The following is a 15,919-nucleotide window of genomic DNA, read 5'->3' as shown; positions in this document are numbered from 1 at the left end:
AAGCAATCACTGTAAGTACTGAACACCTGAACTTAAGAACTGGTTGATGCGGTTCATCACTAGGACTGTGTGTGAAGATCAGGTAACATCAGAGGCTTGTGGCTCTTATGGTTTCCAAGGACTATGAATTAAGGAGAAGAGAAAAAGACTAACTAAAGCAGCTCTGAAAAGCAATCAAATCCATTCAGGGAGACTCCTGGAACAAGTTCTGAGAGCCTGAATATCCCAGGAACTTCCAAGAAGAGGAAGGACGTCTGAATTATAATGTAAGTGAAAATATACACTGTCATAGCAGATACAGCGCTGCCAAGTATGAAAAGCTTTAGTGTTTTTCTTTCAAGACAGGACAGGCATGAAAGTCATATAAGTACTCTTCTAGTTTTCATGCTATCAAAACCAAGTTTCACAGAAAGATGTGAGAAGCTTACATATATTTATATATATATATACGTACATACACACACGTGTGTATATGTATATATATTTAAATAAATATAAAAATATGTATATATACACATGTATATATATATTTAATTTTAGAACAAAAATAGATCGTAATTTCTGCTTATTTTCTATTTTTGCTGTAATTTAAAAATTCAGATTAATTTCTTTTCTTTCTTTCTTTTTTTTAGTCTTTACTGAGCACTAAACATGATCAGTGGAGATGAGAAATTTAAACATAATAATTATTTGTCCCCAGAAAAAATGTTACTTTATTACCTGCATGCTTTTTAAGTAAATTTTGAAGTTTGCACTGATAGAAAGTATTTGTGGTTAATAATTTGGGTTCTAGGTTTGTGGGTTTGTTTTGCTTTTTTTTTTTTTCTAAAGAAAATTTCTGTTTAAATAGATAATATGGAGCTGGTTAACAAAACATGTAGACATATATTTGTTTCTAGTGGGAATTTATCATTTCACCTAGGGCAGGGGGCACGGTCTCAAAACCAGAAGTCACACTAACCAACCTGGAAGTTAAGTCATCAGGAAATGCCTCTTTTCCTTCATATGGTTTGTATGTCCCACCACAGTCCCTATTTCCTCATCCCCGAAGATAACTTATTCATGGCACACCCATTATTCTTTGTAGGAAGTTCTACTCGTCTTGGAATTTGGGAGAATGCATTTCCTCTGAGTAAATAATTTTGGTATCTCCTCCCGTAATTACACCCACACTGTACAGGAACATTGGCATTAGACATACTTCTATTATAGCAACTAATTAATTCATTTGACAAGTCTACATGTATTAATAACAGCTGCTAAGTACCTATTCCTCTTCGTGAATTTCAGTTGGCGGTACACAAAGATTGCTGGGTTTCTTCGTTTTTTGAATAGTGCAAATTGGACGCCCTTGAAGAACAAAGTAGAAGGCGTATGCAATTCACATAAGCTGAGGGGATGGCAGGTGAGTTCTTTGTGTCAGTGCTTCCCTTCAGGACTGGTTACTTATGATACATGCCCTGTAGAAATCTGCACAGATTTTTTTATCCAAAGGAAATTTCATACTACCATTTGCAACTCATTTTCAGTGTCTTATTGTCATTACCAGGACTGTCCGAAAATTATTTTCAGCTTAACAGGAGTTGTTTTTGTGGAGAGAGAAAAAAAAAATTCCCATCACTTCAAAAGGCATCGCACCTAAATCTATATAAACTCTATTTTTAAATGCTTTTTCAAAAACATTCTACTTTATTTTGTATGAAGAAAATTTGTGTAATCCAACGTTAGCAAGCTGCGAGCATGAACTCTACAGATGGGAATTCAAAAAAGCCTTAAAACCCTAGTAATGACAATATCTCTGCTTCCTATTCACCAAAATCAATGTTTAAAATAATGACTGGTGATCTGGACAATTGGAAAGCAGTACTATCTTTTATTCAGTTGTGAAAGACAAGTTTTCAAGTCAATTTTTTAAAATGTTGCTTTGCTAAGGAAATAGCCTAATGCAGTTGACATCCCAGAGATGTGTGATACTGTTTCTTTCAGTTTGTCAGTGCTTACATTACTTCCTTGTGATCTCAGACCACAAACAAAATACTCTTCTCTCTTGAATTATTATACTTTTTTTTTTTTTTTTGACAGATTAATTTAGATTTTGCTCTTAATCTTTCTTCAAAGCTTGTATGTCGATCGTATTTTAAGATGCAGCTGTATTGTTTCAGATCTGACTTAGTACTTTGTTGCTGTGCTATATGGTATAATGTATGGTATGAGACAGAACTGGAAGCTTGTCTGAAGATCTCAACCATAATACGGCATTGTGCCACAGGCCTTAATCCATCCTTTCCCATTTTAAGCGTTGCATTGAAGCATGAGCAAGAGAAGGGAAAACATTCCTGCTAGGAGAATCATATACATACTTGCTTTTATGCTAGTATAGTATATATATATGCTTACTTACATAATGCACGTATTCATTAAGCATATATGCTTCGATGCTAGTATAGCTTTTAAGGTGGCAAACACTGCTTTGTGGATTTTATACAATAGACTGTGATAAGAGTATGTGTGGAGGGGGCCACTTGTCATCAAAGAACTCCAAGCACATTAGAAGTCATCAGAATTAGTCTAGGACATGATGAAGGTAAAACCTGCTAGAACAGTAATCCCAACCATCCACTTGTAATTTTGGACGGTGCTAAGCTTAGCCAGATGACTTTCTGTGTCAAAAGATCCAGTGTATTATAGAATCGTTTGAGCTGAAAGGAATCTTTAAAGGCCATCTGGTCCTACTCCCTGCAATGAAGAGAGACACCCACAGCTTGATCAGGAGCTCAAACCCCCTCCAGCCTGATTCTGAGTGTCTCCAGAGATGGTGATGGATGGGAAACCTGTGTCAGTGCCTCACTGCCCTTATTGTAGAAAAACCATATTCCTTATATTCAATCTAAATATCTCCTCCTTTGGTTTGAAACCATTTCCCCTTCTCCTATCACAACACACCCTTCTAGTGAGTTTGTCCCCTTCTTTCTTACAGCCCCCCCCCCCTCTGGATACTGCAAATGCGTCCACAAGTATTTCTTATTCATTCTTTAAAGACAGATCTTCTCTCACTATGCATCTTTCCATACTCTAGTCCAGATGGCACCAAAATGTAAGCACGAAAGGTAAGACAGACATCCTAACAAACATCTCTGGAAAACTGAAACATATGTTGAAAAGTGGATAGTGTGGATAGTAGCCACTTCATTTGGTGCTGACTTTGGAAAGACTGTAATTTGCTTCCATAAATTTTTCAGTCAAAAAAACAGCATAAAATCTGTATATAGGTACTAGGAAGTATTTGTTATCTTGGTGTTTGTCCAGTAACAAAATACAAGCACAATTCTTCTGTTATTAACAACTAGACTTCATCAATTTAGTTGACCATGTGCTCTTTATCTGTCCTTCTTCCAATAAAAGATAACTGCTCTTGCCAATCTCATCGTTCTACTTGGCAGGAAATGAGTTGTTCTTATGCTGTCAGCTTCTTAATATTTTCTCTTAATTTACAGAACTGAAACCAACACATATTAGCTGGCAGCCTTCAGTAAATGCAAGCGCACACCATACTGACAGATATGCCAACACTGAGCTGACCGTGAGGCGTGGACAACCCTTCACTATTACTCTGTACTTCAACAGACAAAAGTACCCTGGGGAGAGCCTAGCCTTCGTCACTGAAATAGGTAATGCTCCCTTAGATTACTCCACACTCACACAGCTGTAAGCACTATTCATTCTAGCTTCCCCTTATTATCCCAGAATGGCTTAGATTGGAGGGCACTTTAAAGATCATCCAGTTCCAACCGCCTGTTGTGGGTTGGTTGCTACCCACCAGATCAGGGCCCAGAGCCCCATTCAACCCAGTCTTGAATGCCTCTGGAGAGTTCAAAGCCATTCCTCCCCGTCCTATCAGTATCAGACCATACAAATATTTGGTCCCCTTTTTGCCTATAAGCTCCCTTCTTGTACTGGAGGGCACAATGAGGTTTCCCTGGAGCCTTTTCTTCAAACTGAACAAGCCCAACTCCCTCAGCCTGTCTTCACAAGAGAGGTGCTCCAGTCCTCTGAGCATCTTCATCACCCTTCTCTAGACCCACTCCAACACCTCAACATCTCTCCTACACTGGGGACCACAGGCCTGGATGCAGTACTGCAGGTGGGGCCTCATGAGGGCAGAGTGGATGGGGACAGTCCCCTCCCTGCTCACTGCCAGCCTTCTGTTGATGCCACCTAGGATGCTATTGGCCTTTCAGGCTGCAAGCACACACTGCTGGCTCACATCTAGCTTTTCATCCAGCAGGACTCCCAAGTCCTCCTCCAGCAGGTCTGCTCTCAGAGCAGACAGACGCTACTCTGTGTGCGTATCCAGGTTTGCCTCAACCCAAGTGCAGCAACTTACACTTGACCTTGTTAAAGCTCAAGAGAATCCCATATACCCAATTCTTCAGGGTGTCCAGGTCCCTCTGGATGGTGTTTCTCCTTTCTATTTTGCCAACTTACTATTATGCTTAGAGATGCAAATTTTCTTTGTGCATTTCTAACACTTCTTCCCCCCACAATACATTCCTTTGCGTGGAACCTTTGTAACCTAAGTGTGAGGTTAATACTGAAGTAACCCTTTAGAATGTAAACTAATTGCCTCATCTTTCTGGCAGGACCAGCCCCCTCAGAATCCCATCGTACAAGAGCTGTATTTAACCTCTCTGAGGTGGGAGCAAGTGGCTGGAGTGCTGCCCAGGGACCCAGTGAGTCTGGACATATGACCTTTATAATATCTAGCCCAGCTAATGCCATCATTGGACGATACAATCTCATCCTCCAGGTAAACTCAGGGAACAAGATCTTCTCCAGATTCCTGGGGCAGTTTGTGATTCTTTTCAATCCTTGGTGCCCAGGTAGGTGCTGATGACTTTTCTCTTGAATGCAACTATCTATTAGCTTGCTCCTTCAAGCTGGCTTTCTTTGGGTTGCTATATCTCAGCTATGCATTCACAGATCTTGTTTCACTACATTAAAAATGCACCACCTTCTCTCACCTTTTTAATGAAATGTGCTCTATGGGATGACTACAGACTGCCCTCAGGACTGAGCAGATCGCATATTCTGTAGATGAGAGCTAAGAGACTTTCATTTGCACATGTACATTTCAGAAAATAAAGCAAGCATACAGTAATGCCCTTTACTCACACCAAAATCAAAGCAATACTGCTCTTGTATATGTTATCTGCAGAGATAGTAGCCCATCTATCCTTATAAAAACTGATAGAGGACTAATGTGAAGACTGGTACTTCCCACATCTTCTTCATGGGTTGAAAAGGGCCTTCTCTTGCTGCTCACATTTTTAATCTCTGCAGCCTCAGCATGCTGCAGAAGAAATGCAAATTCCCAAACTCAGATTTTGCAAATACGTAACAGAATCCCATATCCTCTAAGATAACAGAACCTGTATCACTCTAAGGTTAAGAGAGCTTGTAAGAAAAGATAAAGCGTTGACAGATGATAAAGTAAGTAATGTCCTTATAATTTAAAACTAATGATTTTGCTGAAAAGCCCTCTGGATTTACCTGACCATGCAATGACCACTGCTAAACAAAAACAAGTATCCTTCAAGTAGGATGTGGCTAAATAAGTTGCTGCTCCTGAGAGACAGGAACAGATTCAATTTGAGGATACATTACCACTATAGGAAGTGCCATAGTAAAAGGGAAATAGAAAAATTATGTTTCCTGCAAATGACTGTAGATACATTTCCACATAGGAGCTTAGTCATTAAGCTGGAAAAGACAGGAATTAATTCATACACTGTAATGTCTGTAAATGAATACTTAAAGCAGTCAGGGTTTCAGATGGAAATCATGAGGGATATGGAAGTACTTACAGGTCAAATGATGAGAACCAAAGTAGAATGTCCCTGAAAACACAAATGCAATCTTAAACTGTCTAAGAGGAAATACCTCCTCAGATGTATACATATTAATATCACTGCACCAGCAGCTAATGTGACCTCACTTGGGCTATTCTTTCAGTTAGTCAATCCTGAACAGAAATTATGGAGTATAACATGTTCAGAGCAGTGTTACTACCATGACTGAAAACACAAAAAGCCTTTTGGATAGGAAAAAAACTACTTAAAAATTTTTAGTTTACCCAACAGGAAGCAATTAATTTTCACAGATTACATTTCTAAAATAGATACAGAATTTGGAAACAGGAAATTCCATCTTCTAAGAATGGTAAAATTAACAATATACTTATTAATTCATGTATGAAATGATGTTTTAATATTAAATGTCTTTACGAAACTTTAATAAAGGGAAATCTCTCCAAGATTGCAGCTTCAGCCATTCTGGGATTCTGACACAATCTTTTTACTTGCAGGAAGGAAGGGAAGGGAAGTTCCCTTAGGAAGGTAAAGAAGTTGACTCAGTAGAACAAGAAAACTTTTATAAATATTTTCTTAAATCCTGAAGTTTCTGAAAATAATTTTCAATATTATGACATTAAACACAGAGCCAAGCAGATAGTACTACATAAAGAGCGAACAAATCAACCTAAAAATCTGTGGGAAGCCAATGCTCCTGCAGAAGCTACACACAGTGTCAGAATAGGGCAACCAATGAATAGCAATGCAATCAAAGAACAGTTCAACAGGCTTTCCTAATAACATTCTGACAGTTGTTTGGATCAGGCAAGTCTTTGTTTGAGACTTTAAAAACAAGATGAACATGACTGGAAAATAAAGGAAAATATTATCTGCATGATTATTTTCAAATGTCTTTTCTAACTACTCCAACAAAGCATAAAACTCCAGAGAACCAGCTGGAACTTTTTCCATCTTCCCCACAAAACTGAAACAAAGACAGGCAACATTTGTATAATACCAAAAGGCTATACTAAAACTGAGGAAAACAGTCACAGTAATAATGTATATATATATTTTTTCCTTCCACCAGGACATATACAATAACAAGGAATTTTCACTGAACTGCACGTGTCCAAGGAGTTATAACACTGAGATGTGGTTTTCCAAATAGTAAAGCAAATTCCACGCTTCAGGTCATGATAGAAACACTTTTTAAAGGTTGCAAGTTTCCCCATTTTTAAGTGTAAAAGCATGTACAACTTGGTTTTCAGGTGATGATGTCTACATACCTAATGAAAATGAGAGACAGGAATATGTTCTAAATGAAAATGGAATTATTTTTGTGGGCAATGCAAAGTACATTGAAGCAAGAGGATGGTACTATGGACAGGTAAGCTGTAGAAACTTCATTTGTCTCCAATATCATTTTAACTTACCATTGTTTGCTTCTTTGATAAGTAATATATATTTATATGCAAACTGGACAAACCTGGCTGGCTCTGCTTGTGGTGTGCTCGCTGTGTGCCTACCATGACTTTGGCTTGAGGGCTTAGCACTGCAGCTAGTGTTGACTTCTACAAGTACTGTGAGCTCCATACACATTTTTAGAGCTTATCTGTGAGCAGAGTATCCACAGTACAAATGAAAATATTCTCATGAGGCTCCAAGGCACCCATTGTTTTTAATGAAGTTACAACCAGCTAGAAATGACACCGACATAACTCCAGGGAATCCAGTAACTGCAGACAGAATAAGCTTGCCAGTTTCAGTTTTACAGAAGTCATTTCTTCTGATGGACAAAGGCACTATGCAAAACTTAGGGTTTGTTTAGATATCCTTGGCTTTAGCCAATACTGTAGTGTGAATTGCACACTAATGACTTTATTCCTCACTGTCCCTATAATCTTTGGTCTGGAATACCTCAGAAAGGAGGAACTATAGTGGAATCTGCTCTGATCACATTAGCATAACTATGTTCTTAAAAATTTCTCCTACCTTATCACAGTTTCAAGACCATCTCCTAAACATCTGTCTCACCATGCTTGATCTGAGTCTATACTATCGTCAGGATCCAGCTGTTGATGTAGCTCGAAGAGGAGATCCTAAATATGTGGGTCGAGTCATTAGTTCTATGGTAAGAAATGGACAACTTACTCTACACAAAAGCAGAATGCATTAGTTACCCTATGTATGGTATATTACACACAACTGCTTTTGACTGTTCTATCTGTTTTTAGATCAATGGAAATGATAATGATAATGGAGTTCTCCTGGGAAAGTGGCAAGGAAGTTTCCATTCACATGAGAACCCATCCAGATGGGATGGCAGCGTAGTAATCCTCCAGAAATGGCGTCAGGATAACTACAGGCCTGTTCAATACGGCCAGTGCTGGGTGTTTGCAGGTGTGATGTGTACAGGTAAGCACTGAGGGTAAAGGACTGTGGTGAAACAGAGGCACTTCATGACCTCGGGTTTTTTCAAACCTACAAAGCAGTTAATTCTATAAAAAGGAACAGTGCTTTGAAGGCATCCTGAAGAATCAAATATTTTGATAACTTTTTTTAAAATCTCAGACATAATCTATTATAATCTATTACAAAAGTGTTGGGTTTTTTTGTTTTGTTTTTGTTTGTTTGTTTTTAATGTATTTCAGTTCTGAGGTGCTTGGGGATCCCGACTCGTTTGGTTTCCAATTTTAACTCTGCCCACGATGTGGATAGAAACCTGAGCATCGATAAGTACTACGACAGCTCTGGAAAAAGTCTTAATATCAGCAAGGATTCCACATGGTAAACATAAGTTTTTGCATCTCCCAGTATCATGTAAAACTATATTCCATTGTTTTGGGGAAACATTTACTTCAAACAAACAAAAAAAAAACAACTTTTTTTTTTTCAGTCCCATACATCAAATTGCAACTTTCATAAAAACGTAAAATGCTTCCACTGACAATATACCAGATTCAAAGTCTCTTATTAACTCTTAAGCAGCCTGTTTGTGATAATGCAACTCTGTACCTTCCACATTCTTAACTAGTTTACTGCTACAATAACTTTCTTTCATCGCACATTCAAAGCCTCTGTTTCTCAGCTTTGAATGTCATCCTCCTTAGGGAGCCTCCCCAATAAGATTTTCAGCACTCCTTTAGATAGCCTTTCACTTTACGGGAAAAAATAAGAGATAATTCAAATACAGTTTGCAGGTGGAAGAAAATAAGGTTATCAGGGGAAGTAAACAGAGATTCAGCAAGGGAAAATCATGCTTGATCATTTGGTAGCATTCTGTGATATGGGGACTGTCTGGATAAATGAGCAGAGGGCAGTAGATGTTGTCTATCTTGACTTCAGCAGGGCTTTTGACACTGTCTCTCAGAACATCCTTCTAGTTAAGCTTAGGAAGCGTGAAAGAGATGAGTGGACAGTGAGGTGGACTGAGACCTGGCTGACTGGCAGAGCTTGGAGGTTTGTGATCAATGGTGCTGAGCCTACTTGAAGGCCTGTAGTTGGCACTAGGTCTAGTCTTGTTCAACATATCCATTGGTGACCTGGATGAAGGGACAGAACGTTCACTCAGTGTTCACTCAGCAAGCCTGTTGATGATACAAAGCTGGGAGGAATGGCTGACACAGCAGAAGGTTGTGCTGCCATTCAACAAAACCAGGACAGGTGAGAGAATTAGATAAAGAGGAACCTTACAAGGTTCACCACGGGCAATTGTAGGGTCCTACACCTGGGGAATAACTGTACGCATCAGCACAAGTTGGGGGCTGACCTGCTGGAAGAGAGTTCCGTAGAGAAGGACCTAGGTGTCCTGGTGGACACCAGGTTGACCATAAGCCAGCAGTGTGCTTTTGTGGCTCAGATGGTCAATGCTATCCCTCAGGATATCATTAAAAAAAAAAAAAAAAGTGGTCGGCAGGTCAAGGAGAGTTCTCCTCTTCAGTGTTACTTCTAGTTCAGAAAGTCCCTAATTTTCTGACTGCTAGAAACTAGGCATGTACATCAGGGAAAGGATCACTATGATCACATGCTGTTCCTAGATTTTTTCTAATCACTTCCTGCTGCACACAACTACAGATGAACTATTCAACGTTATGAATAATTTGAGTGTAGCTGTCCCAAATTTTTTTAACTTGTAGCCCTCACATCTGAAGGTTACCAAGCTCAATCCCCAAACACTGTCCATATCCAAGGCCTATATCTTTCCTATTACCCCCAAAGTAAACTGTTCAGTTCTGCATACTCACTGCTTTTGTTCTCTTTTTATTAGAGAGGCCTACAACTCAACAGCAGGCAGTAAGTCTGTACTTCATGAAAAGCAGTGAGCTGCTGTAAACAGACAACTTACGTCAAGTCTTATACAATCTTTTTAAAAAAAAAAAAAAAGACAAAACAACAATTCCCTGCACCTTTCAATCTTTGAGCCTATATGCCTCTATGTTACTATGCTTTCTAGACATTGTACTCTGTCTCTAGGGATTATCATGTCTGGAATGAAAGCTGGTTCATTCGCCCAGATCTGGGAACACGATACAATGGATGGCAGGTTTTAGATGCGACTCCACAGGAACAAAGCAAAGGTAACAGTGTTATGACTTAACGTTCCTTCCCCAAACTGAGTACGATTAACCAAGTTTACACTTTTTTTCATGCCTTAGGATTATTCCAGTGCGGCCCTGCATCTGTTGTAGCCATCAAAGAAGGCGATGTAGACCTGGATTACGACACCTTATTTGTGTACACAGAGGTGAATGCCGATTGCAACAGATGGATTGTATACAATGATGGAACTAAGAAAAGAGTTTATTGTGATACTGAAATAATCGGCAGGTTTATCAGCACCAAAGCTGTTGGCAGCAATTCCCGTGTGGATATCACTTATAACTACAAATATCCAGAAGGTAGAGTTTGTTATCATAACTTATGCCTTTCTGAACTCCTGGAAGTAGGATGGGTAGCCTGTTTAGCTTGGGTATTTCTCAGATTCCTTTAGAAAACATTTCTGTTGTCAGACTATTTTCCTAATACAGCAAGCATTATATTTTTGTTTTTGTGTACTTGCTAGCATCCTTACTATGACAGACACTAAATATACTTCAGTCTCTCACACAAAATTACAAAATGAAATATATACAAAAAATAGAGCTCTGTGTTTTACTAGCAGAGGCAGACAAATCCGAATTTTCAAAAGAAGTCTTAGAATCCATTGATTGTAATACTGGAAGTTGTTAGATTAGTAAATAGTAACACTCTCCTTTACCTGGCAGGGAGGTGAGGACAACCACCAAGTCTCTAATCAAATACGTTAAATTAGTCTTGTAATTCTAGACATCTATCCCCATATGACCACACTCAGTTTCTCTCAAATAAACACTACTGTGTCCATTCCAACTCTTCATCTTTTCTTTTTGAAGACCCCATTTTACCCTGCTCCCATGAGTGGTGATTCAGCCTTCCTGTCTGACTTATTCACCAAGCTATGCTCTCTTGTGCCATCAGCTAACCAGCTGTTATGTGTTTGCACTCTCTGTAGACTCAGTCTTCACAGTACTGGATTCTGAAAACAAAATAGTTGGGAAACAGGAAAGGTAGTAAGTGTCATTTGTCTGTACTTAAGAAAACGAAAGAGCAACTGTTAAAAACCGCTTAGCTATATGTTTGCAGGAATATTTTTAGATGCCTAATTTCTGAAGGGAGATGTGTCTTTAAATAAGAGTTAAGGCTTGCTGCTCAGAGTCAGTGGCTGTATTTCAGTACTTCCCTCTGCAAGGTTTTAGTGCAAGCACATTTAATACAGAGGCTGGTTACCATCAGATTAGCAGTGACACCTACAATGCTACTGCGTATTCTGATCAAAGAAAAAGAAATCTTGCACACAAAAAAATCCACCAACAAATGCATGATATTTCATTTCAGTAACTTATTCACCTTATTACATTATGTTTATTACTTTCGTGAGAAAAAAGAAAAAGACTACTAAAAATATGAGGAACTTCCAAGTATTTCATATTTCTAGGCAAAACAGAGCTGAGACCCTTTGTCATTCTGATAGCTTTTACATAGAGAAGGCCCAATGGCAAAAAAAAAAAAAAAAGTATGAATTTTACTTGGTTCTCTTGTTTAACCAGGCTCTTCTGAAGAAAGAAGAGTTTACAGAAAGGCCTTGGCCAAGATATTTGGATCACGCATCACAGAAGGACACACCGCTTCCCCACATGAAAGATCTTCAGACTCAATGAGAAACCCTGGGATCTCTGGGAAGTTCAAGCTGGCTGAACCTCCAGTGTTTGGCAAAGACATTAACCTCATCTTAATTCTCAATAACCTATCCACTGACCACAAGACTGTGAAAGTGGACATCAGTGCGTCAAGTGTCCTGTACACCAGGAGAGCAGTGGCAGAGATCCTGAAAGCAAACACCTCTGTGGATCTTGGTTCTAAGCAAGGTAACTGCTAATAACCCCAAGGAGCATTTCTACAGCTTTTCTTAGCCATTAAAACGACCTGAAGGCAAACAGAAGGAAGAAACATTGATATAATGTCCATATCAGCCTTACAGTACATTGACCTATTCCATCTCCCAGCAGCACTGTTTATGACAAGGTTTTACACAATATTTTTCCCTTTAAAAACTTGCACTAGTTCAACCAGGAAATGAAGATCTCGTGAGTTGTTATAAAGAAGGCTACATCTATATTAGAGCACCAGAAACAACACAATGTCCCTGTTTACTGCAGGGGAGTTGGACCTTTCAGGGTCCCTCCCAACTCAAACAGTTCTATGATATATATGCCCATGATCATTATGATACATACAGGAACACATCTTACTCTATAAAGGAATTAAGAAGCCTGCTGTATAAAGATCTTTTGAATCTCCAGGGGCTGCAGAGATAAACACTCTCCTCCTTTCTCATACACACACCCCATACATGGCAGAAAAGTAGTAGGACTAAGACAATAAGTAGCTGACTAGAATGCTTAAAAAAGATCTCTTGAACAAGCTTTCTTCTTGACTGAAGTTAACAAATAGGGTATAGAGAGAGAACAAATAGTTATATGCCAAATAGTAGAAACTCACAGGGACAGAAATCCAGTGAAATGCAGATAAGAAAATTCTGCTTCAGGCCCAAATCCTCCATTCCAAAATGTAAGGGTGAAACGAGCTCTTTAAAGCAGACTCTGCAATAGAAGGAAGTGCACAACTGGCCGCACAAGGAAGAAATATACAGACCCCTGCTGTCTTATCTTCTGCTCTCTTTCATAATTTCAAACACTCACTTTTCTTTAGTATTCTTTCAGAATGTAATAGTTCGTACATGTTTGAATTGCAGAGAAACACATCCGGTTAAAGATCCCTTATGCTTACTATGGGAAATACTTGACTACTGACAAAAGGATCCAAGTCACTGCTTTGTGTGAAGTCATGCATGGGGTTAAGCTGCTGGTGGAGAAGACAATCATTTTAGAGGACACAAACATTATCATTAAGGTAAACAATTCTGTTACTGATACCCTAAATATACGGAAAGAACTAAAGGGCCTTCCTGAAGCTCAGTATTTAAGATGAAAATTTGAGGATAAATGCATGAAATTTGACTGCAGTTCCAGCTGTTGTTCTAAAAGTTTGCCTGCTTAATCTGAGAAAGTATATTTTCTCAAAATGGCAGCGTATGAGAGAGACCACTTTGAATCTGCTTTGTTACCATTCTTCTTTCCCAGTCACGTTCCACAGCTTTCATTTTACAGGAATTGTTTTTGTTCCATATTTATTTCAGCTATTGGCAAGTATTCAGATTGCCTTCAAACAATTTTGACTTCTCCCAGAGTAAACCCTGAATTCTAATCTACATCAGGGCCAGTTTATATAGTTTTACAATTTAACCCAAATTAATTATGTGACCTGAAATAACACCAACCCAAATATCAGACAGATTTAATGATATGTCTATGTAGTCAGTGCTCTATTTCACTGAGGTGGTATAAAAAAAAAAAAAAAAAAACAACCAAAACAACATTGTATGCAGCTCAAAAGGTAGAATTTCTTCTCAGAAAGAACAGTGATGCAGTGGTACAAGCTGCCCAGGGAAGTGATGGAGTCACTGTTCCTGGGGGCGTTTAAGGAAAGGGTAGATGTGGCTCTTAAGGACATGGGTTAGTGGGCAATGTTGGTGGTAGATGGATGGTTGGAACCATGATCTTGGAAGTCTTTTCCAACCTTAATGGTTCTATAGCACTCTTTAGCTAATCCAAATCCAGCTTCAAGTATTAGGAAAGCATACCAACCATGTGTTAAATTCCAATACTCCTACCAATCTCATTCATCTTCAAACATAAGAGATGCTCGCCTTATAGTTCAACTGAGACTCTAGAAAAGTATAAGTAAATAATGGGAAAAGTGTCTTTGTCATTTAGATTCCTCATCGGGTTGTAGTGAACAGAGCTGCTACTATAGAGATCTCCTATGCCAATCCACTCCCTGAACCTGTGGACCGCTGTGTTCTCCTGGTGACTTTGATGAATCAGCAGGTCAAGATACAGTAAGTGAAAGCATTTACTCATTGCATGATCAACTGCATGATCAACTGCATGATCAACTGCATGATCAACTGCATGGTTAGTTTCTCAGTTAAAAAAAAAAAAGTCATGTAAATTCTAATTTCTGTGTAATAAATATTCTATTTATTAACACCAAAATGCTACCAAATAAATACATACTGAGAATGAATGATTTCTCAACCATGTATTATCTTTCTACCTAAGAACTTCTTCAAGAACTAAAAACTGCTAACAGCCTTCTTGGGAAAGCACGTGCACACGTTCTTTTGTCTCTCTGTTATTTCTTTCACTGTTTGGCTTTTTATCTACAATACCCCCCATAGTACTAAAGTAAGTCTGAGCTAGAGTAAATAAACAGGATAGCATCTTAGCTTTCTTTGTTTCAGCCCAAAAAGAAGTTGCTCTGCTCTCCTTCCAAGAAGGAGAAAACTGTCTTTTCAAAACTATGAGCAGAGGTGTTCTATTACCTTTTTTTTATTTTTTTTTTTACCCCAACCCTTGGACACTTTTTTATTTTTTAAACAAATTCACTCAGTGTTGAGTATTAATTACCTAAAGCTTGTTTTATTATAATACAGCCTGACTTTCTGTGGCTCTGGAAATATTTGGACATGATAACTCAAAATATGGAAAATAATTTCTGGTCATCAGGAAAAAAAAATATAACCATATTACTGGCACAATGGATATGAGTTAAGCATCATCGACAGACCTTTAACATCAGTCTTCCTATTCCAACTTTCTGTGCTGACTATCCAAACTTGTATCTAGTTCTAACACAGAAGCATGAAGTAGAGATTCAAACCTTAATCATTGTGTTCTAGACTAAAATGCAGTACTGGCTTCTCTGCCCCAAACCCCAAATAACTCACTGAACACAGCGCTGGGTCTTCAGTAACCCATTGGTGTCCCAGTTATCGTGCAGTTCTGCTTCTTGGGAATCTCAGGAAAAGACAATACGTGTCTGAATGAAATTATTTTTTGTTTTGTTTTCAGTCTAGCACGACTGGCACCAAGGGAGAGATCAAGAATTTATTTTGAATTCACACCCCGCAGGACTGGGCCCTTACAGCTGCAAGTAGACTTCTCTTGTGACAAATTTTCACATGTTAAGGGCTTTGTAACCATTGCAGTAGCACCTGCATAACACGATGGAGTCAGTCTCCTATTTCAGCATTATCACAACAGGACTTTCTTCTCCAAATAGGGAACAATGATCTCTCATATTACAATAGAGTTAAGTTCTCTGCTTTTACAGCACTTCATTATACTCTAACTGTACTTCCTTTTTTCTTTTTGTCATGACATCTAGAGAAATAAACCTTCTTTTCTTGTATAGTTTCACTGTTACATTAAATCTACTGATTGCATTAAGCTTCAGATTTTGACTTTTCCATCAAATAATTAATGCAATCTCTTCATAATCTCATTCTAGCTACCAGCAATAAATAAAAGCTATTAAAATAACTGTATTCTTTTGTAATGAAACATACATTACATGAAAATATTATG

General features: G+C 38.5%; 1 protein-coding gene across 1 annotated transcript; it reads left to right on the top strand.

Annotated features, from left to right (window-relative positions):
• The first annotated feature begins 1,398 nt into the window (after positions 1–1,398).
• On the top strand, positions 1,399–15,554 carry LOC122187302 (protein-glutamine gamma-glutamyltransferase 6-like). Its single transcript, XM_042884709.1, has 13 exons — positions 1,399–1,405; positions 3,495–3,668; positions 4,641–4,880; positions 7,121–7,239; positions 7,855–7,983; positions 8,087–8,267; positions 8,504–8,639; positions 10,326–10,429; positions 10,508–10,750; positions 11,978–12,295; positions 13,183–13,340; positions 14,264–14,388; positions 15,404–15,554. Exons 1-13 carry the CDS (start codon positions 1,399–1,401, stop codon positions 15,552–15,554), a joined length of 2,085 nt encoding a protein of 694 aa, XP_042740643.1.
• Positions 15,555–15,919: the final 365 nt, after the last annotated feature.

The sequence above is a fragment of the Lagopus leucura genome, unplaced genomic scaffold, assembly GCF_019238085.1.
Source record: "Lagopus leucura isolate 7727_CA_CO unplaced genomic scaffold, USGS_WTPT01 Super-Scaffold_100045, whole genome shotgun sequence".
NCBI lineage: Eukaryota > Metazoa > Chordata > Aves > Galliformes > Phasianidae > Lagopus > Lagopus leucura.
This window is presented reverse-complemented; position numbering and strand designations above follow the sequence as displayed.